The 25,647-nt window shown below is 42.9% G+C and overlaps 1 protein-coding gene across 1 annotated transcript in view; it reads left to right on the top strand.

The window, feature by feature from the left end:
- The first annotated feature begins 490 nt into the window (after positions 1-490).
- The window catches only part of LOC141148604 (uncharacterized), a 53,058-nt gene continuing 27,901 nt past the window's right edge, over positions 491-25,647 (top strand). The window contains exons 1-3 of the mRNA XM_073636205.1: positions 491-900; positions 16,953-17,076; positions 20,750-20,823. Coding sequence (XP_073492306.1) covers positions 576-900; positions 16,953-17,076; positions 20,750-20,823 — 523 coding nt within the window. The 5' untranslated portion in view covers positions 491-575. The remainder of the gene's footprint in view (positions 901-16,952; positions 17,077-20,749; positions 20,824-25,647) is intronic.

The raw sequence follows: 25,647 nt of genomic DNA, 5'->3' as shown, positions 1-25,647 counted from the left end.
TTGCAGTGCATTAATCCAGGGTATTCCTTTCATATCATTGCACACACCTCAGAGTTTATATGATTGTGTCACCTCATATACAGTAGATGTGGACTCTGAATGATACCTGAACAAAGATGCCTCTGTCCTTCTGGAGAGAAAAGGGGGAGTACAGTGATCTCTGTGAAAGGAAATAAATACCTTAAACTGTTACACTGGCACATTACTTAGTATGCATGCACCGAATATGAAACAATATAATGTATCTAATGTTAGGTTCACATTGCATTCTCATTGATACATGTAGCTGGACCTTGCTATTGTACATACAGTAGTGATTTGTTACACTCTTCAGGTTTCCTAAATCCCAACTCCAGTCAAAACAATTGTTTTGGCTTTGGATTGAGCTGTCTTCTCTGCTGTCCTTCCCTAGTCACACCATTGTTAGTACAGGTATAAATATTCATGTACTATTTTCTTCCTCATTCTGAACTGTTTGTTTAGGCTAAACTACACGATAATTCTTCCTAAGTGAAAGTGAAAGTATCGTTATCCCACCCAGTGTTATTTTTATTAGTGCACTTTCTTTAGCCACAATGTCCGAGGAACCTGAAAACATAGGAGAGCGAATTACTCGTTGCACTCTCGGGAATACTCTTGACTTGACCACACATGGATTCCAGAGACTGGCCATTCAGCTCTTTGGCTTTCTGGGGCATGGAAAGTCTTCGCTTGTCAACTCATGTGTCTGTGTGACAAAGGACGAGGAGTACCAGAATGTGGCGGGGGCCGGAATGACTGAGGGTGGCCTGACAAAAACTAGATGGGAATATAAGCTGACCAACACTCTGGTCATGATTGACAATCGAGGATTTTCAAAGATGAAGCCACAAGAGATCATAGAGGCTTGTGCCCAGATCAGTAAGTATGTCACTTTTAAGATTTAACTTTTATGCCGCGTACACACGAGCGGAATGTCCAACAGAAAAAGTGCAACGGAAGCTTTTCATCGTCTATTCCGATCGTGTATAGGCCTCATCAGACTTTTTTTTTCGAAGATTCTGACGGACCTAGAAATGGAACATGTTCTAAATATTTCCGATGGAACCAATTCCTATCGGGAAAACCGCTCGTCTGTATGCTGTTCCGACGGACCAAAACGCGCATGCTCCAAAGCAAGTACGAGACGTAAGCTATTGGCTACTGGCTATTGAACTTCCTTTTTCTAGTCCCGTCGTAGGTATTGTATGTCACCTCATTCTGGATGGTCGGACTTTGGTGTGACCGTGTGTATGCAAGACCGCTTAAGCGGAATTCCGTCGGAGTTCCGTCGGAGAAACCTTCGGAGTTTATTCCGACGGCAAAACCGGTCGTGTGTACGTGGCATTAGGCCTCATGTACACAGGACATTTTAAAACCTCTTCTGAACGCTGGAACTTGATAGGTAGTAACCATCGTTTTAGAAGCATTTTTTGACCTCTCTCTCTCTCTCTCTCTCTCTCTCTCTCTCTCTCTCTCTATTTACCAGCTGCAGTGTACATGAGGCCTTAATGAAAAAACAAAATTATATGTATTTGTAATTCGTAATTTGTATTTGAACTCCCAGAACTCAATAAACAGCTAAATACACATATGAAGTGTACAGTATACAGTATGTATATGTTACATGAAAGGGGGCAGTTTTACCTGCCAAGCTATTTGTATTTCTGTCCATCCAGTCCTGACATTAACACAGCTCTTCCACACAGCATAGCCCTGCTGATTTTTTCTCTGCTGCAGTTACGTAGGTAACACTTACAGGTCTTATCCCTCACCCAGCTTGTGAAAAGAACGGACTGATGAGCTCATCTCTCTGTCACTCTGCTTCCCCCCTTATCCGGCAGAACGCTCCTTTGAAATGTATTCTTGTGAATTTTCCTAAATGTGGTTCCCTTTTTCCGTCACAAAATGGGGCTAATATAGACCTTGAGCTCCTGATTCTCAAAACATAGAACTCTGAATGCTAGGAGATATAGTCTGAGCCATGATCAGTGCCATTGCAGTTGTTGATAAAGAAACTATAATACCCAATTTGCCTGAAGGCCAGAGGAGCCCAGCGAAGGACATATAAATAGAAAAGCCAGGGAAAGAGTGGGTAGTTTTGGGAAGATCACCATCAGCCAGGGCAGAGAGGAAGGAGCTGCTGCTAAGACAGGGAGAATGTAGCAGGCTGGTTAGAGACTCTATGTTGAGCTGATGACAGGCCTGCAGAATTGGGGAGCTGCTCACTTTAGTCGCTGGACCGAGCGTACCAGCACCTACCTGCAGTCGCCAGGTCTCACATCAAGGCCTATCATCTTGCTGTTGGGGAGCCAAAGTATACAGCCCCGAGTAGTAGCCTGATACCGCTGCTGCTCAGGAACGCTCCAGAGATGCTAACAGACCGCAGCTGTGGCACTGGGTTCACCATTCATGAGATCATCAAAGACAGCTGCCTGGAGTCAACACCACTCTAAAGGGGGGGGCTTCCAAAGGCAATGCCTGCTGCAACCGATCAGGGGAAGGTGGTGAGTGGATCATTGCCCCATTATTGTCTTGTTATCTGACTCTGTGCATATTCTCTGTGGAGATCCATCACCCTTTGCCTTTCACTATTACTTTGCACTTACCCACTATTGAGCACTGCTAGTCTTGTTTTGGCCAGAGTCAGAACATTTAACCTTTTACCTGGCCCCTCCTACTTTAGTGTCCTAAGGAGCCAATTGCTTCTTAAGACTATCTCACTAAGTCCAAGAATAGCCAACACTACCAAGTGCACCATCTTCATGGGCCCCAACATAGCTGGCAGAAGACTAAATTAAAAGACTGTACATACTGTAGTTCACTTGCTGTTTAGGACAGTTCCCGGTTTATTGCCAATCCTCTTTTATAAAAAGCCTAGACTTAAACAAGCATTATTGGGTAGCCTGGTGGAGAATGCCCCAAGACATTCCAAAAGATTAATTACTTTCATATTTGTGGCAGCGAGGATTTGGCGTAACAAGAACAATCTGCGCTACCCCCAACCAACTATGATCTCAAAAAAATGTGATGTCAAAAAAATGTGAACAAATCTGAAGTGGTGATAACTTAAAAGTGCTGCAACCTAAAAAAAACGTGAATATCTGGTTTTAACAAATTATATAAATAGAATCAGGTGCACTACCTGTGTCAAACACACTAATAAGAAAGTCAAAATATAAATAAAATGGACATACAAATGTAACTATACACTAAAAGTGAATGTGAATAAAGAAAAAAATTAATCGTGTGCAAAGTCCATCAAGAGGCTAGTTAGCGTCCTTAATAAGTGATCCCCAGCAGTGTGCACTTTCACTGAAACAAAATCCTTCCTTCAAATAGGGAATATGGTCTTCATTACATGTTTTCACAAGCCAAGTAATGGTAGAAAAAGCTGCTTACCAGATATGTAGGACCCCTATTACAGAGATCTTAAGCAGAGGCGGCTCTCTAATTAGGCAAATTAGGCAGTCGCCTAAGGCCTCGCACTCACAGGGGCCTCGCGGCCACCTAATTTGCCTGTTCTCAATCACTGAAGTTGACGCCGGCGGCTCCGCCTACCCCCACTGGGACTCTGTGGCTTAGGAGCTGACGGACAAATCAGATACTGCCTGAGGAATAGCGGCCTCATCACGGAGCATCCCAGTCCGTGGGGCCTCATGTGTAAGTTTTGCCTAAGGCCTCACAAAGCCTAGAGCCACCTCTGATCTTAAGGGCTCAAATATGTCAGATCTTACAGGCAGGAACAGCTGATTTAAACTTCAAGCAAAAAATTCCATCCTCCTCAGACCATTCAGAGCTGTAATGCCGGTGCAGCAAACTGCAGTGTTCTCCTTGCAACCTTTGTTTCAATCAGGGGAGGATCCAGAGCCTAGTCTCGGGAGGGGCACTGCCAGAAAATACGTTTTTTTTGTGGACAATTTATCGGGGAAATGGCTGTTGTTGGTGCTTTAATCATCCTGGCACCATGGTTGTTATGGTGTCAGGATGATTGAAGCGCATTATTTCTATTAATACATTGTAATATAAAATGAAATCATTCAACTCACCATAATGCAGAATCAGTGGGAACCCCGAGCGTGTCACTTGCCACCGTCGCCTGCCACATTTTGTGGATTGTCACTTGCCTGCCACCAGATGCAGATTGACACCTGCCACCTGTTGCGGATTGTCACTTGCTACGTCAGCTGCCACTAGATGCGGATTGTCACTTGCTACACCTTGTGGATTGTAACTTGCCACGTCACCTGCCACTGGATGCAGATTGTCACTTGCCACGTCATATGCCACACATTGCGGATTGTCACTTGTCACATCAATTGCCACTAGATGCGGATTGTCACTTGCCACGTCATATGCCACACATTGCGGATTGTCACTTGCCACGTCATCTGCCACTAGATGCGGATTGTCACTTGCCATGTCATATGCCACACATTGCGGATTGTCACTTGCCACGTCATCTGCCACTAGATGCGCATTCTCACTTGCCACGTCATCTGCCACTAGATGCGGATTGTCACTTGCCACGTCATATGCCACACATTGCGAATTGTCACTTGCCACGTCATCTGCCACTAGATGTGGATTGTCACTTGCCACGTTATCTGCCACTAGATGCGGATTGTCACTTGCCACGTCATATGCCACTAGATGCAGATTGTCACTTGTCACATCATCTGCCACTAGATGCGGATTGTCACTTGCCACCAGATGTGGATTGTCACGTGCCAGGTAAGGTGGTGTTTTGCTTATCTCTTGTTCCTTGTCCCAGAGACAGGCAGCAGAGAGATAATGTAATCTCCCTGCTGCCCACACTACCTGCACAGTGAGGGCGGAAGTTAATGCAGAGATGTGGGGGCGGCGAGAGATGATGTCATCTCTCTGCTCCCCTGCCCGTCGGCTCGCTGATTGGCCAGCCACCCCCACACACACACCTAGCCTGCCTCAGTCTCACCCGCCCATCCACACACTGAGCCACCCGGCAGCCCGGCCAATCCACTCTCTTTCCCGCCTGCCTGGCCGCCCTCAAACGGAGCTGCCCGGCACTCCCGCGGAGCCGCCCGCTCTCTCATCCTCCCGCGGTGGAGCCGCCCGCTCTCGGAGCTGCCCATGGAGCTCACCCGCCCGGCCTGCAACAGATTTCTCGGGGGTGGCAATTGCCCCGTTGCCCCCCCCCCCCTGGATCTGCCCCTGGTTTCAATGGGATCACTACCGTGGCTGTGCTGTTCGTTTGAATTTTTTGCTCTGCTATATAATGTCAGCTATCCATCGTTTACAATAAAGGAAATTTACTAACTTACTACACTATGGAGCACCTTTTTTACTGTTTAATTTCTCGTCATATACCACGAGTGATCCAGTTGAAACAAAGATTAAAATATTATCTGATCTCATGTATCAAACACCCCCAGAAACCTTCTCCTAGATACATAAGAGCAAACAAGAGGCGCTCATATGCTCAATGGTGAAATAACTGTATATGTGTTAACATACCACCAAATAATAACTAAATATAAGTGCATAAATACCTAAATAAGCTGAATAGCGTAATAAATCAATACACAAATTAATCCTAAGTGACAGTGAATTAAATTGTGCCAACCGAATAATTAATATGCAAATCAAGTGAAAAAATCACCAATTAATGTGAAATACCAAATAAGAAAATAAAAGTGCAATATAAATAAATATGAAACATCAGTCCTTAAATCTTTTGTGACAAAAAATGCGTGATTTAATCTGTGACAAAAAAATCCACGTAGATCTTCTATAGTGCAGTGATCTTGTTAGTGTTGAACTCCAAACGTCTTTCACCTCACCAGCGTGAAAACGTGAATCCACCCCCAATAGAATCTCACTCACCAAATATTTTTGCCAGCACTTTCATGCACGGCAAAAAACGCTTATGAATCACACTCCAGAGTGATCGAATATGTAGTTATTCCACAGTGTTTAAGATTCATCCACATGTAAAGGAATATGAAGAACTCACATAGCGTAAATCAGCACGGCAAGTTTATTTTAAAACCACTACAATCTTCCGTAAAAGCACTCACATTTTAAAAGATATATAACAGCAGTAAAAACCAGTGAAGTTCACAGCAGCTTCAAATCCAGTGGATGCAATCAAAACAACAAATGGTCACGGCGGACCCGAGGTGTGCTAATATCAGGACTCACGGACTTTTTTCACCCCCCTTCGTGGTGCGCCGTACACCCAGATCTCTCTTTCCTCAAGTGCGGCTCTCAGCGTTGCTCGTCACACCTTACAGCCACGCCCCCGACATGTTTCGTCATAGATTAGACTTATTCATGGGATTGGCTGAATAGGCTGCCCATCATCCCTTAAATCTCCTCCTCGCTAGCTTCCTATAGGCCAGTGAGTCCGCATGCGCACAACTCGTGTCCCCGATCCAATAATAGAACAGAGACCACGGCGCGCCGCTGTATAGGGATGCAGCTTGCCTCTACTTAGTTAACCCCCTTGGCGGTATTCCCGAGTCTGGCTCGGGGTGGATTTTACATACCAAAAGCGGTATCCCCGAGCCAGACTCGGGCTTGCATCGCAGGATCCAGGAAGAGATTACTTACCTTGTCCCCTGGTTCCTGCGATGTCTCCCCGCTGTGATCGGCGAGCCGCCGTGTCTCGCTCGATTCACAGTGCCGAGCTCCGTTCCCTGCGAGCGTTGCGACGCACGGGGACGGAGTTCGGCGGTAAATTCAAAAGTAAATCACACAGTATAGATACAGCATACTGTAATCTTACAGATTACAGTACTGTATCAAATAACTACACATCCCCTTTGTCCCTAGTGGTCTGTCCAGTGTCCTGCATGCAGTTTTATATATATAAAACTGTTCTTTCTGCCAGGAAACTGAAGATTGTCCATAGCAACCAAAACTGTCTCTTTACATCAAAAGTGGTTTTAGACCAGCTAGAAAAAAGCGATAATAAATTATAATCACTTGCAGAATTGAGCGATAGTGATTTGTGAGGAGATCAGTCATCAAACACTAAAAGTAATAAAAGCTAAAATTCTGGAACTGAGCAAATTTCAGTGTTTTTGATTTGATTACATTATTAAATAATTGTTATTATTATTATATTATTATGTGTTTTAATTATTTATAGTTATTTATTATATTATAATTTTTTATTTCGTTTTTCAAACTTTATCATACCCGGGATGTCTACTAGACTCTTGTTTGGACAGATTTAAGTGAACTATTCCTAAGAATTACAGGCCTACAATATAAAACGCCAAATTTCTGTGCAAAATAATGGTACCGCTTTCAGCACCTAAAATCTGAAATAATCATACCGCCAGGGAGGTTAAGGACTAATTACAACATAAAAATCATACGGATCGTTCAACTCAAATACATTCTCCCTAATAATACAAGTGACCACAACCTAGCGGCTGCGATCACATCAACAGTGTATCCTTATTTCAAGTCGATGCCTCATACCAGACATACCGGCTTGAAATTCCCTAAGCTTAAAGTTTGCATTCCCATTGCTGGAATAGCAAATTCCTGAATATTTATTATAACTAATGAGATTATGTACCAAAAGAATATATATCCGTCCTAAATCACATGTTGAATAAGATTTATGTTGAATACACTGTGAATGTACTGTAATACTAAAAAATGAATATAAAAACATCAATATAAAAATAAAAACATCAATATAAAAATATAAAAATCCATGGCATGTCCTCTCATTCCCAGTTTACCTAGGACTTGACAGCATGGTGAGAATCTGTTTCATTAAATAACACCCCACTAAAAATCCATGCCTCTTCATGCACTGGTTGCAAGACCATGTCATCTCTGCATCTGAGCATGTATGAAAAAACAAATAACAATATAGATATTCTTATCATATTTACCCAGGGGGAGCGACAGTAGATAGGAATAATATGAATGTCATTCCTTCATTACAGATGCTGTTTACTGAAATTAATCAAAACTAAGCCATCTCTCTCCCCCCACTATTTGGGACTAGTTACCAGTCTGTAATCACCAAAAATCAAAGCTAAATCCCGAAGGCTACAAATTCCTAAAGTATATAGAAAAAGTGTAACAAATATATTGTCTCATATACTCTGGGTTCCCTAAAATATCTATCAAATAATCGCAATGCACTAACATATCTTTGAACCTCCTAATAAAATGTGGAAACCAGCTGAAAAATGGTAAATCCCATTAAACCCCCTTATGTGCAAAAAATTAAAAGTTATTTATAAAGCAATTTAGGTCCAACTCAATGTTTAACCCCCTAGGAGTTAAACTTTTCATTAAAAAGATCCAGCGAGTTTCCCTCTGCGATAGATCTCTAACCCGGTTGGAACCTCTCCAAGATGAATGGACCACATCAATCCCACAAAACTGTAAGAGTGATGGGTCCTTTTGGTGCTTTTCTTTGAAGTGCAGGGAGACACTATGGTACTTATAACCATTCTTAATGTTGGTTAGGTGTTCCGAAATTCTGACCCTTAGCTTTCTTTTTGTTCTGCCTACATAAAGTAGGCCACAAGGGCACCACATCAAGTATACAACATGAGTAGAGTTACAAGTGCTGAACTCCTTAATCTCGAAGGATTCCCCTTCTCTATTCATTACACTTGTAACCCCCCTGTGATTCACTTTTACAGTCCTGCAGCATATACACCTTCTGCAACTGAAAAAGCCTTTCAGGTCTAGTTTCAAATCATTGTGTCCAGGTGGATCAAGAATTTTTCTTACTACATGATCCCCAAAGCTTGGAGCTCTTCTGTAAATGAATCTCGGTTGATTCGGTAAGATTTGCCCTAAGTGTCTATCCTTGCATAAAATATGCCAATGCTTTCTGAATATCCCCTCTATATCTTTATATTGGCAATGATATCCTGATACGAACCCAATCTGATGTTGGCCCTCAGCCATTTGGGGGACATTCTTTTTTTCAAAACATTTCTCCCTCGGAGTTTGTGCCACTTCCTGAATGACCTTATTTAATACATTGGTATCATAACCTTTTTGTGTGAACTTCTTTTTTAGGATTCCTGCCTGTTCATAAAAATCCTCCAACTGCGTACAGTTACGCCGAACTCGTAAAATCTGTCCCTTTGGAATATTTTTTATCCACGCGGGGTGGTGGCCGCTTCTTATGGACAGATAGCTGTTACGATCAGTCGGTTTAAAAAACACTTTTGTTCTTAATGTGTCCATATATCTTTCAATTGTCACATCTAGGAAGTTCACCGTATCACTGCTGATCTGGTATTCCAATCTAATGTTATTGGTATTATTGTTGAGTTCCTGTAAGAACTCAACTGCCGAATCCTCCGTACCTTCCCAGATAAATAGGAGGTCATCAATAAATCTTCGGTAAAATAGAAGTTGGGGCCTTCTCACACTAAATACTTTCCTGTCTTCCCACTCTGCCATAAACAGGTGGGCAAGGCTGGGAGCAAATTTGGCTCCCATTGCCACGCCAACCTGTTGAGAATAGAAATCACCATTGCACCAAAAATAATTATGGGACATGCAAAAATCTAATACATGCCCCAGAAAACGCTTTTGTATACCTGGGATGTCATCCCTTTTACTTAATGCCCAATTTAGGGCCAGGGATGCGTCTTCATGTTGTATAATAGTATACAGGGAGGCCACATCAGCCGTTACCAAGTATACTGAAGATGTGGCCTCCAACCTTACATTTTTGAGCGATGTCAGCAGGTCCCCCGTATCTTTTAAATATGCCTTTGTGGCCTTTACGCTCGACTGGAGGAATTTATCCAAGTATTCCCTCAGTCTGGCTGTGACAGACCCAATACCATACCGCCCGCTCTCGGAGCCGCCCACGGAGCTCACCCGCCCGGCCTGCAACAGATTTCTCGGGGGTGGCAATTGCCCGGTTCCCCCCCCCCCCTGGATCCGCCCCTGGTTTCAATGGGATCACTACCGCGGCTGTGCTGTTCGTTTGAATTTTTTGCTCTGCTATATAATGTCAGCTATCCATCGTTTACAATAAAGGAAATTTACTAACTTACTACACTATGGAGCACCTTTTTTACTCTGTTTAATTTTTCATCATATACCACGAGTGATCCAGTTGAAACAAAGATTGCAAGGAAAACACTGCAGTTTGCTGCACCGGCATTACAGCGCTCTGAATGGTCTGAGGAGGATGGAATTTTTTGCTTGAAGTTTAAATCAGCTGTTCCTGCCTGTAAGATCTGACCTATTTGAGCCCTTAAGATCTCTGTAATAGGGGTCCTACATATCTGGTAAGCAGCTTTTTCTACCATTACTTGGCTTGTGAAAACATGTAATGAAGACCATATTCCGTATTTGAAGGAAGGATTTTGTTTCAGTGAAAGTGCACGCTGCTGGGGATCACTTATTAAGGATGCTAACTAGCCTCTTGATGGACTTTGCACACAATTAATTTTTTTCTTTATTCTCATTCACTTTTAGTGTATAGTTACGTTTGAATATCCATTTTATTTACATGTTGACTTTCTTATTAGTGTGTTTGACACAGGTAGTGCACCTGATTCTATTTATATAATATGGCAGCGAGGATTACATTATCCAGATCATGGAGGTCAGGCAGCTATAATTTATCAAGAAAGGAAGGGAAAGACCCTCCAAGAAGGTCACTACTACAGGACACTACGGTTAATTTTAATAAATTTATTTGTAGAAAAAACACACCATGATATTTAGGCACAAGAAACAAACTAAGTATATACCTTTCAGAATATTTAAAAAAGACAACGTTGTCATTAAAAGAGGGATTGTAGCTGCGCATGCATCACACACCCAGTCATACAATCACACTGACACTCGAACAGATCCAGGTATTGGGGATTAATATAAATCAAGTTCCTAATGTTTTCAAATAGCTCTTTTGAATTCCCAATATAGTTCCAGTTGCTTATTCAGAGAATTTATCAGGTGGCTGGTTTGGGTGTTGATGGTGCTGAGAAGATAGGTTATTCAGGGCCGCCCTATAATCCTGTACTAGACATTTGTTTCAGTCCAAAAGGAATGATTAAGAGTCCTTATATTCAGGGGTTTGGTTCACTTTCACTTAATTGAGGTATAAATGGTGGGCTTGCATATGTTAAAATGTCCAGGAGTAAACTGCAGGGGGTCACTTGGTTCAGGGGATTGTACCAGAAAAGGACTTTACGTCCATTTAGTCAAGGATGGGGAGGTAAAAATAGCACACAATGAGAAAAGCCGGAACTATCCTGTCCACAGCTGATCAATCAATACTGTGTAGTGAAGCAGGTAGAGATATTCTCACCATTTCCTCTGCTTCATCTGCTTCAGGTAGCTATCATACCCTTTGACTTACTTGAGGTGAAACTCTCTTGGATTATGATAAATGAATGCCTTTCGGCCATCTTGAATGATATGGTTAACTGTTTGAGAAAGTCTGGAGCCTCTGGATCAATTATCTTACAGGTGATCCCTGAACTGGTTGGTTCGGCTTAGGCTATTCTCCGAAGTGGGGTGCGGTCACGCAAGTAATCCGTCTTACTTATTTTTTCTTTCTTTACTTTAGTTCTTTCTATCTATTCTCTATATTGCAGAACGCCCCTATTTGTTCTAGGGGGACGTCCAATTCTTCTATTTGGAAAGCATGATCATTCTCCCTCAGTTAGGTTATGTATGTTGAAGAGCATGCTAGGTGAGCCAAGGTACTTGGCTCATATTTATTTTCTGGCACAGTTCCCCCCTTTTTCACAAGATTTTTAGAATTCCAAAATTAGATAACGATCAGAGTTGTACTGTACTAAATATCTAATTTGCAATTTGGAAGTTACCTTATCCCATAGTTTCTCTCTTCTCTCTCTTCACCACCTTGCAATGTTAATTGTTTTCTCTTCTTGTCTTTGAAAACCTTAATAAACATAATTGATAAAAAAAAGAAAAAAAAAACTCTTACAGAATCCTGCCTACCTTGCACTAAGGGTGGGGACAAGGGAGATGCAGGTGCAGTGTGGAATGGGGCATTATGTGGTAAACTGCACTGTAATCTCCATCTGTGCCTGGGTGCATAGATGCCAACCAATGAGCTCCATTGCAAGTGAGAGAGAGAGAGAGGCGGAGCCGCCTAAACTTCTGGCTAGTGCTAGAGCCATGCCTGGTAGATGGGAGATGAAGGACAGTAGTGCAGAGGTCAGAGATGAGAAGAGATGGAAGCAAGATGTTGACAGCTTGTGAAAGAGAGCTAAACCCTGTATCTAGAATGCAGGTGTATTTAAATAAAACATAGCGTGAATAACTATATGTGGCTCTGAAATACAAATAACGTGATAATCCGACCTCTATCAGAGAGTAACTATAAGGCCCCTTTCACACTGGGGCGGTAGGGGGCTTCGGCGGTAAAACAGCGCTATTTTTAGCGCTGTTTTACCACGGTATTCGGCCGCTAGCGGTGCGGTTTTGACCCCCCGCTGGCGGCTGAAAAAGGGTTAAAACCCCTCGTATAACGCGGCTATAGCCGCGGTATTACCGCAGTATAGCCGCGCTGTCCCATTGATTTCAATGGGAAGGAGCAGTTTAGGAGCGGTGAATACACCGCTCCTTCACCGCTCCAAAGATGCAGCTTGCAGGAGATTTTTTCTTCTCCTGCCAGCGCACCGCTTCAGTGTGAAAGCCCTCGGGCTTTCACACTGAACAAACAGCGGAGGCTGTTTAGGGGCGGTTTGCAGGCGCTATTTTTAGCGCAATAACGCCTGCAAACCGCCCCAGTGTGAAAGGGGCCTAAATGTATATAGATAACGAATAATAATTGGCTAAAGGTGATAGCCAGACATATACTAAACAAGTATATATAAAAAGTAACTAGTGCTCATAAACAAATAAAAGTGATGATCACACCCTTATGCACAAACATATGGTAATATCAGTCAACTCTAAAGGTAATATATAGAATACCAGTCTCTGACTGGACTTATGTGCACCTGATATAACTCAGCACACAAACAGGTGTATATATGCAACGTGAATAGTGCTCATAATACATAACAAAAAGTGACGGTCTCAATAGAACCGAGTGATATGAGGTCCACTAATGAACATGCAAAAAACAGTGCTCCACTTGAAAATAATAGTCCATTCAAAGTCCAAAAAATGTGGATCACTTGCATATATAATTTTTTGGACTTTGAATTGACTATTATTTTTTTATTTTTATATACACCTGTTTGTGTGCTGAGTTATATCAGGTGCATATAAGTCCAGTCAGAGACTGGTATACTATATATTACCTTTAGAGCCCTTGCACACTGGGGCGGTTTGCAGGCGCTATTGCGCTAATAATAGCGCCTGCAAACCGCCCCGAAAGTGCCGCTACTTTCATTCCAGTGTGAAAGCCCCGAGGGGTTTCACACTGGAGCGATGCGCTGGCAGGATGGTAAAAAAAGTCCTGCTAGCAGCATCTTCGGAGCGGTGAAGGAGCGGTGTGTATACCGCTCCTTTACCGCTCCTGCCCATTGAAATCAATGGGACGGCGCGGCTATACCGCCGGCAAAGCGCCTCTGCAGAGGCGCTTTGCGGTGGTATTTAACCCTTTCTCGGCCGCTAGCGGGGGGTAAAACCGCCCCGCTAGCGGCCGCATACCGACGGTAAAACGCCGCTAATAATAGCGGCGTTTTACCGCCGACGCCGCCCCCCGCCCCAGTTTGCAAGGGCTCTTAGAGTTGGCTGATATTACCATATGTTTGTGCATAAGGGTGTGATCATCACTTTTATTTGTTTATGAGCACTAGTTACTTTTTATATATACTTGTTTAGTATATGTCTGGCTATCACCTTTAGCCAATTATTATTCATTATCTATATACATTTATAGTTACTCTCTGATAGAGGTCGGATTATCACGTTATTTGTATTTCAGAGCCACATATAGTTATTCACGCTATGTTTTATTTAAATACACCTGCATTCTAGAGACACCCACCATTACTGTGTTATCACATACAGAGTTATTCAATTTTTTCACATATATTGAAAGGATTAGCGCAGCACCACATTCTTACCTATTCAACTTTAGCTAAGGGCAGGCTGTACCCTACCCGGTGTAGGCTGCTTTTCCTTATTTTAGATACTTCGTTATTATTCGTCTTTCCTATTCCCCTTCCCCCTATTTACGATAGCGCAGGAATACCTAAACCCTGTATCCCCTAAACCCTGGACTCTGTATGTAGTATATTCCCCTACTCTGCATTCTTTACTCAGTGCACTCTTGAACCCTACATTCTGTGTATGTAACGCACTCCTAAACTCTGCACCCTATACATAGCACACCCCTGAACTCTGCTCTCTGCACATAACGGACTACTGGTATTTATTGCCTCTTTAATATCCTCCCATTGTTGCAATTTGGCCACACCCAACATTTGATGCAGTTCAGAAGGGGCTGGGGCCACGTGGTTGAGTTCCTTTACCTATTCTGAGAAAAAAAGCACTGACTAGATTTATACAGCCATACAGATACTAATGGCCCTTTAAGGGCAACCATACTGCTAATGCAGCCCACAATGAAATTGAGTTTGACACCCTTGATTAGGACAATATGTTTTTTATCACCACCCTCTGGACACACTTCTGTAACCAATTCTCTATCCAGGTGCATACATTATCATCAATGTCAACAGACCTCATTTAGTAAATGAAGCAATTATGGGGGACTTTTTTAACCACTTCCCGCCCGGCCTATAACAGAATGATGGCCGGGAAGTGGTTTTGTTATCCTGACTAGGCGTCATATGACGTCCAGCAGGATAACATGCTGACGCCCGCCCGCGGGCGCGCGCAGCGCGGTGATCGCGAGTGCGACGTGTCTGCTGCCCATTAGTGCCATCTTTTAGTGTCCATCAATGCCACCTGTCAGTGCCAATCAGTGCCGCCTGTAAGTGCCTATCAGTGCCAGTCAGTGCCCATCAGTGCCACCAGTCAGTGCCCATCAGTGCCGCCTGTCAGTGCCCATCAGTGTTGCCTGTCAGTGTCCATCAGTGCTGCCTGTCAGTGCCCATCAGTGCTGCATATCAGTGCCACCTATCGGTGCCCATTAGTGCTGCATATCAGTGCCGCCTATCAGTGCCCATCAATTCTATATATCAGTGCCACCTTATCAGTGCCAACTCATCAGTGCCCATCGGTGCCGCCTCATCAGTGCCCATCAGTGCTGACTCATCAGTGCCCGTCAGTGAAGGAGAAAACAAAATTTTATTTTTTTAACAGAAACAAAGAAAAACTTTTTTTTTTTTCAAAAATGTCGGTCTTTTTTAGCTTGTTTAGCAAAAAATAAAAACCGCAGAGGTGATCAAATACCACCAAAAGAAAGCTCTATTTGTAATAAGAAAATGATACATTTAGTTTGGGTACCGTGCTGTATGACCGCGCAATTGTCATTCAAAATGCGACAGCACTGAAAGCTCAAAATTGTCCTGGGCAAAAGTGCCTGGTATTGAAGTGGTTAATAACTCAAGAGGGAAAATATCCTGTAACTCTGGTTGTCTATGGTGGGGGATCTCTGGAGAGGCGAGGAGCCAGTATACATCAGGCACATATAGACCTCATATAATATTGATGTCTCTGGAAGAAACTGTTGATTGAAGGAGAAAATCCTCAAGAAAATAAAGTCTTGGAAATGGCAGAGCAGAAAAACACATCCAGCCTCCTAGAGGATTTCAAAGTAGAACTATAGGATTACTCACAGTGCAGCTGACTTTGAAAGATACCATCTAGGGGTTTTTCCCCACAAAGCGCAAATGACCACTCTAGCGATAGGTGGTCAACATCCAGGGTGAGTGCACATCCATGTGGGGCACGTTGTCTGAACACTGAACAGTGGAGCACCCATTTTATATTGAAGTACCAGCACCTGTTTTCACAATTGTGGAACTTTATAAGGATTGAACATTTGATAAGATTTATTTCTGATATGAGTTATTAATTTTGCACTAGCCAAGCGCAGTGTTTGTTTAATCATTTTCACTTTGTTGTGACGCTAGTCAGCTCACATTTACATAGCTGCTGACAATTGTTGTTATTATTATCATTTATTCCTTTGGCGCAAAGTTTTTTTCTGTTATTAATTATGGGGTACTGTATCAAATGCTTTTGTCATATCCAGATACATCACATCCACAGGCCTGCCTCTATGCAGATTACAGCTTACATCCTCAGAGAATGTTAACAGGTTGGTCTGGCAAGAATGAACTTTCATAAATCCATGCTGGATATTGCCAATGATACTATATTTATCTATTTTTATACAGTTAGGGCTCTTTCACATGTGATGATCTGCCCCGTGAACATCCGCTTGCTCAGCGGGGATCGCTCCACCGATCCCCACTGAGCAGGAAGATGTGCAGGGACGGACCTGTCAGAGCGCTGCTCTCCCCTATGGGGGATCGGGTGATGACGGACCGTAGAGTCCGTCATCACCCGATCCAATCCGAAAACGGATGGAAAAGTAGGTTTTTCCTCCGTTACACTTTTTCGGATCGGAGCGGGTCGGATGTCAGCGGACATGTCACCGCTGACATCCGAGGCTCCATAGACCTCCATGGAGTGTCCGTTCAGGTCCGCCTAAAAAACTGACAGGCGGACCTGAATGGACAGTCCGTGTGAAAGAGGCCTAAATGTATTTTCACCTTCAGCCCTGCCGCCTGTCATAATAATACCTGAATAGTGCCTGAATCTGATTGATTGCAGGTGTTGTTCAGCCAATATTTTTCCACTCCGCTCCTTCGGTTTCTCAAAGGACTTTGAGCCAAAGAGCGCAGACAGGGCCACCCAAGAAGGATTTCATCAATAACAGGATGAAATTTTCGCTGTGTATGGCAAGCTTTAGTTCTTGCTATGGCTAAGTATTTATTTGCTGAAAATAACTTATCTCTTTGTTGGACTTACAGGGTCCCTGAGGGACATCGGAGAGGTGTCATGGGACAAGGATAATCTGAAGGAGACCTTGAAACAGTTTCCTCTTAAGTATCAAAATCGTCCTGCTGACTTCATCCTGCCTGTTCTGGTTTACAGGTACCAGATTTATGTTTCAATGCTTGCCACTTCAGTGCCAGAAGCCCCCTTAAAGAGACAGCCACAAGCTTAACCACTTCAGCTCCGGACCATTTGGCTGCCAAATGACTGGGCCACTTTTTGCGATTCAGCACTGCGTCGCTTTAACTGACAATTGCACGATCGTGCGACGTGGCTCCCAAACAAAATTGACGTCCTTTTTTTCCCACAAATAGAGCTTTCTTTTGGTGGTATTTGATCACCTCTGCGGTTTTTATTTTTTGCGCTATAAACAAAAATAGAGCAATAATTTTGAAAAAAAAGCAATATTTTGTACTTTTTGCTATAATAAATATCCCCACTTTTTTTTAAAAAAGCATTTTTTTTCTCAGTTTAGGCCAATACATATTCTTCTACATATTTTTGGTAAAAAAAAAATCTCAATAAGCATATATTGATTGGTTTGCACAAAAGTTATAGCGTCTGCAAAATAGGGGATAGTTTTATGGCATTTTTATTATTCATTTTTTTTTTTTACTAGTAATGGTGGCAATCTGCGATATTTATTGTGACCGCGACTTTATGGCGGACACATCGGACACTTGTGACACATTTTTGGGACCATTGTCATTTTTACAGCGATCAGTGCTATAAAAATGCACTGATTACTGTAAAATTGACACTGGCAGTTAAAAGTGTGTCCTAGGGAGTGATTCTAACTATTAGGTTGAGGAGCTACCAGTGACATGTCAGCAATCACTATTCCCGATCACAGGGAACAGTAGATCTCTGACATGTCACTAGGCAGAACAGGGGAATGCCTTGTTTACAAAGGCATCCCCCTGTTCTGCCTTTGCCGACCGCAATCGCGGGCCACCCGGGAACACTGAGTTCCCGGGACCCGCGGGTGCGCTCATGAGGCACGCGGCGGCGTGCGTGCGCTGGGTGGCAAATTTAAAGGGGCGTACAGGTACGCCCATTTGCCTGCCCGTGCCGTATATCGTCGTGCGGCGGTCAGAAAGTGGTTAATCATGGAGCACATATCACCATTTTTCCACCATGAAGGGGTATATACACCCAAAATTCAACATGTGTGCTTATGTGTGAATGTGTGGTTTCCAACCAGTGACTCATGACACGCGTGTAGTTTCATCTCAATCTAATGATCAATTGTGAAGGCAATGCCAATAATTGTCTTGGTTTTGAGGTCTACTAGTTTATATAAGCTTTGTGTCTGATTATAAATGTATTATCTATATTTAAAGGGGTTGTAAACCGTTGTGTTTTTTCAAATGCATCCTATGCATTAAGGTGAAAAAACACCTTGCAGTGTCCGGCCCCCCAGCCCCCTCCGTTTTACTTACCTGAGCCCCGAATTTCCATGGGCGCAATCCTGCGTGGCTCTCTCCACGCAGGCTCTTCATTGGATAGATTGATAGCAGCGCAGCCATTATTTTTTTTTTATTATTTTATTTAATGCCCAACTTCTAGTTTTTGGTAAAGAATAGGGACACTTACCTTTACTTCCTGTCTCAGAGTACAGTCATAAAGTCACCCGGGGGGTAACCTTTGGGGACACAGACAGCCTGGTAAATAAGATTCCCCAAAATATCACAATAACAATAATTGACTAGGGCAGGAAAATTTGTCATGAGCCTTAAATTGGTACTAAAGGCTACAGGTTTTTAACCTTAAAGAGGAAGTAAACTCCTCTGGTGTGTTTGTACCTATAATAAGGCTTACCTATAGGTACTGTAAATATCTCCTAAACTTGCACCATTTAGGGGATATTTACTGTATACTGTGCCAATTATGTAGTCGGCGCATGCGCTCTGAAGGAACGTGCCGTTTCTTTAGGGCCTGTGCCGTGACTGGCCGCCTCCCGCACGCATGTGCGAGAGTGACATCATCGTAACTCAGGCCAAATACAGTGCTGGAGCCCCCGAATCCAGAAGAAACACGGGGGAAAATGTCAGCTGTGTCAGCGTGTGCAGGCACCGCTGGAACAGCTTTGTTCTAAGGTAAGTATTTCTAAGGTAAGTGCCTTTGCCTTGCAGGTAAGCGGGGGGGGGGGGGGGTGCTACGGTTTACAACCGCTTTAATGCATTCTCTGCGTTAAGATAAAAAAAATCTTCTGTGTTCAGCTCCATACCAGCCCCCCTAAATAATTAGCTGACATTCTATATTTCACATCTAATGCCGCGTACACACGAGCGGACTTTACGGCAGACTTTGCCTGGCGGACTTTTTAACGGACTTTCTGAATGAACGGACTTGCCTACACACAATCAACCAAAGTCTGACGAATTCGTACGTGATGACATACGACCGGACTAAAACAAGGAAGTTCATAGCCAGTAGCCAATAGCTGCCCTAGCGTGGCTTTTTGTCCATCGAACTAGCATACAGACGAGCGGACTTTTCGACCGGACTCGAGTCCATCAGATAGATTTGAAACATGTTTCAAATCTAAGTCCGTCCAACTTTTGAGAAAACAAAGTCCGCTGGAGCCCACACACATCGAATTGTCCGACGAAATCCCGTCCGCCGGGCAAAGTCTGCCGTAAAGTCCGCTCGTGTGTATGCGGCATAAGACTCCAAATTTCGATCTATTGGAGAAAAAAAGCTTATATTCTAAGAGAGTGTGGTGGAAGCAAGAAATTAACAATGAATGAAGCATAAAGGAACTTAGTGGTCAGAGTTGGTTTGGTGATGGGTAATAGAGAGAAGGAATTAGGAAAAGACTGGGATAATTGCTATTATTACATATTGGACTTCTTTTTCTTTTTTAACGTGTAATTTATTTGTTTGTTTTTGTAAAGAAAATATTCTGAAAAAATTAATAAAATGTTTTCGAAAAAAAAAATGCTTACCTAAGCCTGATCTCGATCCAGCACTGTGCCCAGGAGCAGCTTCTCTCTCCGCTCTCTCTCTCTCCACAGGACAAAGAGGCAGCAGCAAGAGCCATGAGCTCCCAAATTAAAATATACAATACAATATAAGATGATTGACAGATATTATAAGCTTTGATGATAATGGTAATACCTCAACGTGGGTGAGAAAAACTTTTACCTTTAATGATACAACCACATTGAATACAATTTAAACAAGAATAGGAGCTGGTGTTCTGCGCTCCAAGGAAAGTAAGCCCTGATAATGGTGGACGATATTGATCTGATCTCACTAATCGATTTTATATGGTTCTGCCTTTTTGGAAAGATGAAAATGGAGTATAACATTCTGTAATAGTTGGATAAGTGTTCCTGTGAATAAATCAATGTTTTTAATAATCCTATGTAACACATAGTATATAAGAAGAGAATAGAAGTAGAGCAAGAACCGGCCGAATTTTGATCCATCTATGGGCAGGCTGGATCTATTAATCCAATTCCGTACAACCAGCCTGTCGTGTTTTTTTCACCTATAGCTGCCAGCAGTGATCATTGTATTCTGCCATTGGGGAAGGTTCCCTGCTGCCAGAACACAATATTGCTGCAGGAGGTATTCAAACAATTTTCTTTCATTCAACCCTCAGGAAAATTGTATAATGTATGGCCTGTCTAATTCTCATTTATCTGGGAATGAGACCTCCCTATCACTCATGGTGATATTAAATTTCAACCCATTTTTGAGTGGAGCAATCCCAGATTTTGATTGTTTTAATTATATATATGTTTTTTTATGTATGTTTTAGTGCCAATCGGGACTGGAGTTCCAGCGAGGGTAAAGATATACAGGAATTCATTACGCATGCCTTCAGAATCACAGGTTTGTACTTTTAATTTCTACCCTTTTATCATCATTGTTTACAGTGCCTTGCAAAAGTATTCACCCCCCTTGGCTTTTTAACTATTTTGTTACATTACAGCCTTTAGTTCAATGTTTTTTTGAATCTGAATTATATGTGATGGATCAGAACACAATAGCCTAAGTTGGTGAAGTAAAATTAGAACAATATATGTATAAAAAACTATTTTTCAGAAATAAAAAACTGACAATTGGCATGTGCGTATGTATTCACCCCCTTTGTTATGAAGCCCATAAAAAGCTCCGGTGTAACCAATTACCTTCAGAAGTCACATAATTAGTGAAATGAAATGTCCACCTGTGTGCAATCTAAGTTTCACATGATCTGTCATTACATATACACACCTTTTTGTAACGCCCCAGAGGCTGCAACACCTAGGCAAGAGGCACCACTAACCAAACACTGCCATGAAGACCAAGGAACTCTCCAAACAAGTAAGGGACAATGTTGTTGAGAAGTACAAGTCAGGGTTAGGTTATAAAAAAATATCCAAATCTTTGATGATCCCTAGAAGCACCATCAAATCTATCATAACCAAATGGAAAGAACATGGCACAACAGCAAACCTGCCAAGAGACGGCCGCACACCAAAACTCATGGACCGGGCAAGGAGGGCATTAATCATAGACAGGGCTGGTGCAAGGATTTTTGACACCCTAGGCGAAACCTCATTTTGCTGTCCCCATTGGCTCCACCCCTGACTCCACCGCATTTGCCCTGCCCATGTGACAGGAGGTGGCGCTATACAGGAAGCATCAGCTCTGCTTCCTCTAGCACTGTGCCTCTCATTACACTACCGGTTGGACAGAGCAGCTGCCTGAGACTGAGATAGTTACATTCTGCAGCCTGCGGAGCATGCAGACGCGGGGGGGAAACCAGTGGCTGGGCGCCCCTAGGCAGCAGTGCGCCCTAGGCGGTTGCCTAGTTTGCCTAGTGGTAGCACCGGCCCTGATCATAGAGGCAGCACAGAGACCTAAGGTACCCCTGGAGGAGCTGCAGAGTTCCACAGAAGAGACTGGAGTATCTGTACATAGGACAACAATAAGCCGTACGCTCCATAGAGTTGGGCTTTATGGCAGAGTGGACAGAAGAAAGCCATTACTTTCAGCAAAAAACAAAATGGCACGTTTTGAGTTTGCGAAAAGGCATGTGGGAGACTCCCAAAATGTATGAAAGAAGGTACTCTGGTCTGATAAGACTAAAATTGAACGTTTTTGCCATCAAAGAAAACGCTATGTCTGGTGCAAACCCAACACATCACATCACCCAAAGAACACCATCCCCACAGTGAAACATGGTGGTGACAGCATCATGCTGTGGGGATGTTTTTCAGCAGTAGGGACTGGGAAACTGGTCAGAGTTGAGGGAAAGATGGATGGTGATAAATACAGGGATATTCTTGAGCAAAACCTGTACCACTCTGTGTGTGATTTGAGGCTAGGATGGAGGTTCACCTTCCAGCAGGACAATGACCCCAAACACACTGCTAAAGCAACACTTGAGTGGTTTTAGGGAAAACATCTAAAAATGTGTTGGAATGGCCTAGTCAAAGCCCAGACCTGAATCCAATAGAAAATCTGTAGTCAGACTTAAAGATTGCTGTTCACAAGCGCAAACCATCCAACTTGAAGGAGCCGGAGCAGTTTTGCAAGGAGGAATGAGCAAAAATCCCAGTGGTAAGATGTGGCAAGCTCAAAGAGACTCATCCAAAGCGACTTGGAGCTGTGATAGCCGCAAAAGGTGGCTCTACAAAGTATTGACTTTAGGGGGTGAATAGTTATGCACTTTGACTTTTTCTGTTATTTTGTCCTATTTGTTGTTTGCTTCACAATAAAAAAAAAACATATTTAAAGTTGTGGGCATGTTCTGTAAATTAAATTATGCAAATCCTCAAACAATCCATGTTAATTCCAGGTTGTGAGGCAACAAAACACGAAAAATGCCAAGGGGTGAATACTTTTGCAAGGCACTGTATACTGTAATATGCTGCATAAGGGATGCATTACTGAATTGGTCATTTTTAACTGTAGCATGCTCTAGTGTGTGCTAGGTATTAGTGCAGGTACATTTCTTTAGCTCAGGGCTAAGCCTGGGTTGTGAATCTGGGTAAGGGTTCAGTGAGTCAGGTGCCTCCCTATGTTTTCTGGGACATTGGAGAATGTTCTAGACATAGTGGGTGAAGGTTAGGAGGAGCTGTTTGAAATATTTATGAGGGCCTCAGCCAATCCCCAGTAAAGGGTTGGCAGGGGGCGGGTTCCTGCCTGTAATGGGCCTTAAATCTGACTGAGTGACCGTCAGATCTTCACACAGTGATCCAGCTGGGTTCTGCAAGCAAGTGTGTGCTGGAGGAAGAAGTGGAGCTGTATATAGAGACTGTATATGGAGACTGTATATTGGTACCCAAAGTTCTGCTAGGAACTTGAAATGGACCTTTATGTAACTTTACATAAGTTGAATATACAGCAACAGAATACATTTTCATAAAAAGCTCCACCTTTTATCATTAAAGTGTTCATTACCTTAAAAACACTGGCCATAGATGGATCGAAATTTGACTGGTTCAGAAGGGATTATGTGTGGCAGTCCCATATGTGAGAATGTTGGAAAATATTTGTTGATCAGCAGACTGCTGCTGCTGATCATTGTATTCTGACAGCGGAGAGTCCCCCTATAAGAAAACAATGTCCCAGCAGGGGGGATTCTTCCATCCACCTTGTTCATTCTCATTATATATATATATTATTCATTCTCATTATATATATATTCTCATTATACATTATATAGTGGGGACAGAAAGTATTCAGACCCCCTTAAATTTTTCACTCTTTGTTATAATGCAGCCATTTGCTAAAATCATTTAAGTTCATTTTTTCCTCATTAATGTACACACAGCAGCCCATATTGACAGAAAAACACTGAATTGTTGACATTTTTGCAGAATTACTAAAAAAGAAAAACTGAAATATCACATGGCCCTAAGTATTCAGACCCATTGCTGTGACACTCATATATTTAACTCAGGTGCTGTCCATTTCTTCTGATCATCCTTGAGATGGTTCTACACCTTCATTTGAGCCCAGCTGTGTTTGATTATACTGTTTGGACTTGATTAGGAAAGCCACACACCTGTCTATATAAGACCTTACAGCTCACAGTGCATGTTAGAGCAAATAAGATTCATGAGGTCAAAGGAACTGTCTGAAGAGCTCAGAGACAGAATTGTGGCAAGGCACAGATCTGGCCAAGGTTACAAAAAAATTTCTGCTGCACTTAAGGTTCCTAAGAGCACAGTGACCTCCATAATCCTTAAATGGAAGACGTTTGGGATGACCAGAACCCTTCCTAGAGTTGGACATCCGGCCAAACTGAGTTATTGGGGGAGAAGAGCCTTGGTGAGAGAGGTAAAGAAGAAGGTAAAGAAGAACCCAAAGATCACTGTGGCTGAGCTCCAGAGATGCAGTCGGGAGATGGGAGAAAGTTGTAGAAAGCCAACCATCACTGCAGCCCTCCACCAGTCGGGGCTTTATGGCAGAGTGGCCCGACAGAAGCCTCTCCTCAGTGCAAGACACATGAAAGCCTGCATGGAGTTTGCAAAAAAAACACCTGAAGGACTCCAAGATGGTGAGAAATAAGATTCTCTGGTCTGATGAGACCAAGATAGAACTTTTTGGCCTTAATTCTAAGCGGTATGTGTGGAGAAAACCAGGCACTGCTCATCACCTGTCCAATACAGTCCCAACAGTGAAGCATGGTGGTGGCAGCATCATGCTGTGTGAGTGTTTTTCAGCTGCAGGGACAGGACGACTGGTTGAAATCGAGGGAAAGATGAATGCGGCCAAGTACAGGGATATCCTGGACGAAAACCTTCTCCAGAGTGCTCAGGACCTCAGACTGGGCCAAAGGTTTACCTTCCAACAAGACAATGACCCTAAGTACACAGCTAAAATAACGAAGGAGTGGCTTCACAACAACTCCGTGACTGTTCTTGAATGGCCCAGCCAGAGCCCTGACTTAAATCCAATTGAGCATCTCTGGAGAGACCTAAAAATGGATGTCCACCAACGTTTACCATCCAACCTAACAGAACTGGAGAGGATCTGCAAGGAGGAATGGCAGAGGATCCCCAAATCCAGGTGTGAAAAACTTGTTGCATCTTTCCCAAAAAGACTCATGGCTGTATTGGATCAAAAGGGGGCTTCTTCTAAATACTGAGCAAAGGGTCTGAATACTTAGGACCATGTGATATTTCAGTTTTTCTTTTTTAATAAATTTGCAAAAATGTCAACAATTCTGTGTTTTTTTCTGTCAATATGGGGTGCTGTGTGTACATTAATGAGGAAAAAATTAACTTAAATGATTTTAGCAAATGGCTGCAATATAACAAAGAGTGAAAATTTTAAGGGGGTCTGAATACTTTCCGTCCCCACTATATATCGAGTGCAAAAGCCAACACATTTTCGTTGCCATACAGCGCCCCCTTCATCAGGGCTTTGGGAAAGATAGTATGGTGATATATAAGTACAGTGAATCTACAGTGAGGACACTACTTTAGATCAAAGTTTTGGTTCACTTATACAACATCCCCCCCAGAATGCTCTCCAACCTTTAATAATAATAATAAGTACATTGCCCACCTTCGCTGCCCATGTCTACTGCAGAATACGGCATTTTCAAAGTATACACGGTCACTATCTCCGGTTCTTAACCATCCACTCTTTTTAATTGAGCAGGAATTCACCCAGTTGTTGTCATCACCCAATGTGCTGCTCAGAACTTCGATGCCG

The sequence above is a fragment of the Aquarana catesbeiana genome, linkage group LG06, assembly GCF_042186555.1.
Source record: "Aquarana catesbeiana isolate 2022-GZ linkage group LG06, ASM4218655v1, whole genome shotgun sequence".
NCBI classification, from domain to species: Eukaryota; Metazoa; Chordata; class Amphibia; order Anura; family Ranidae; genus Aquarana; species Aquarana catesbeiana.
Note: the sequence above shows the minus strand (reverse complement) of the source record. Positions and strands in the feature narration are given on the sequence as shown.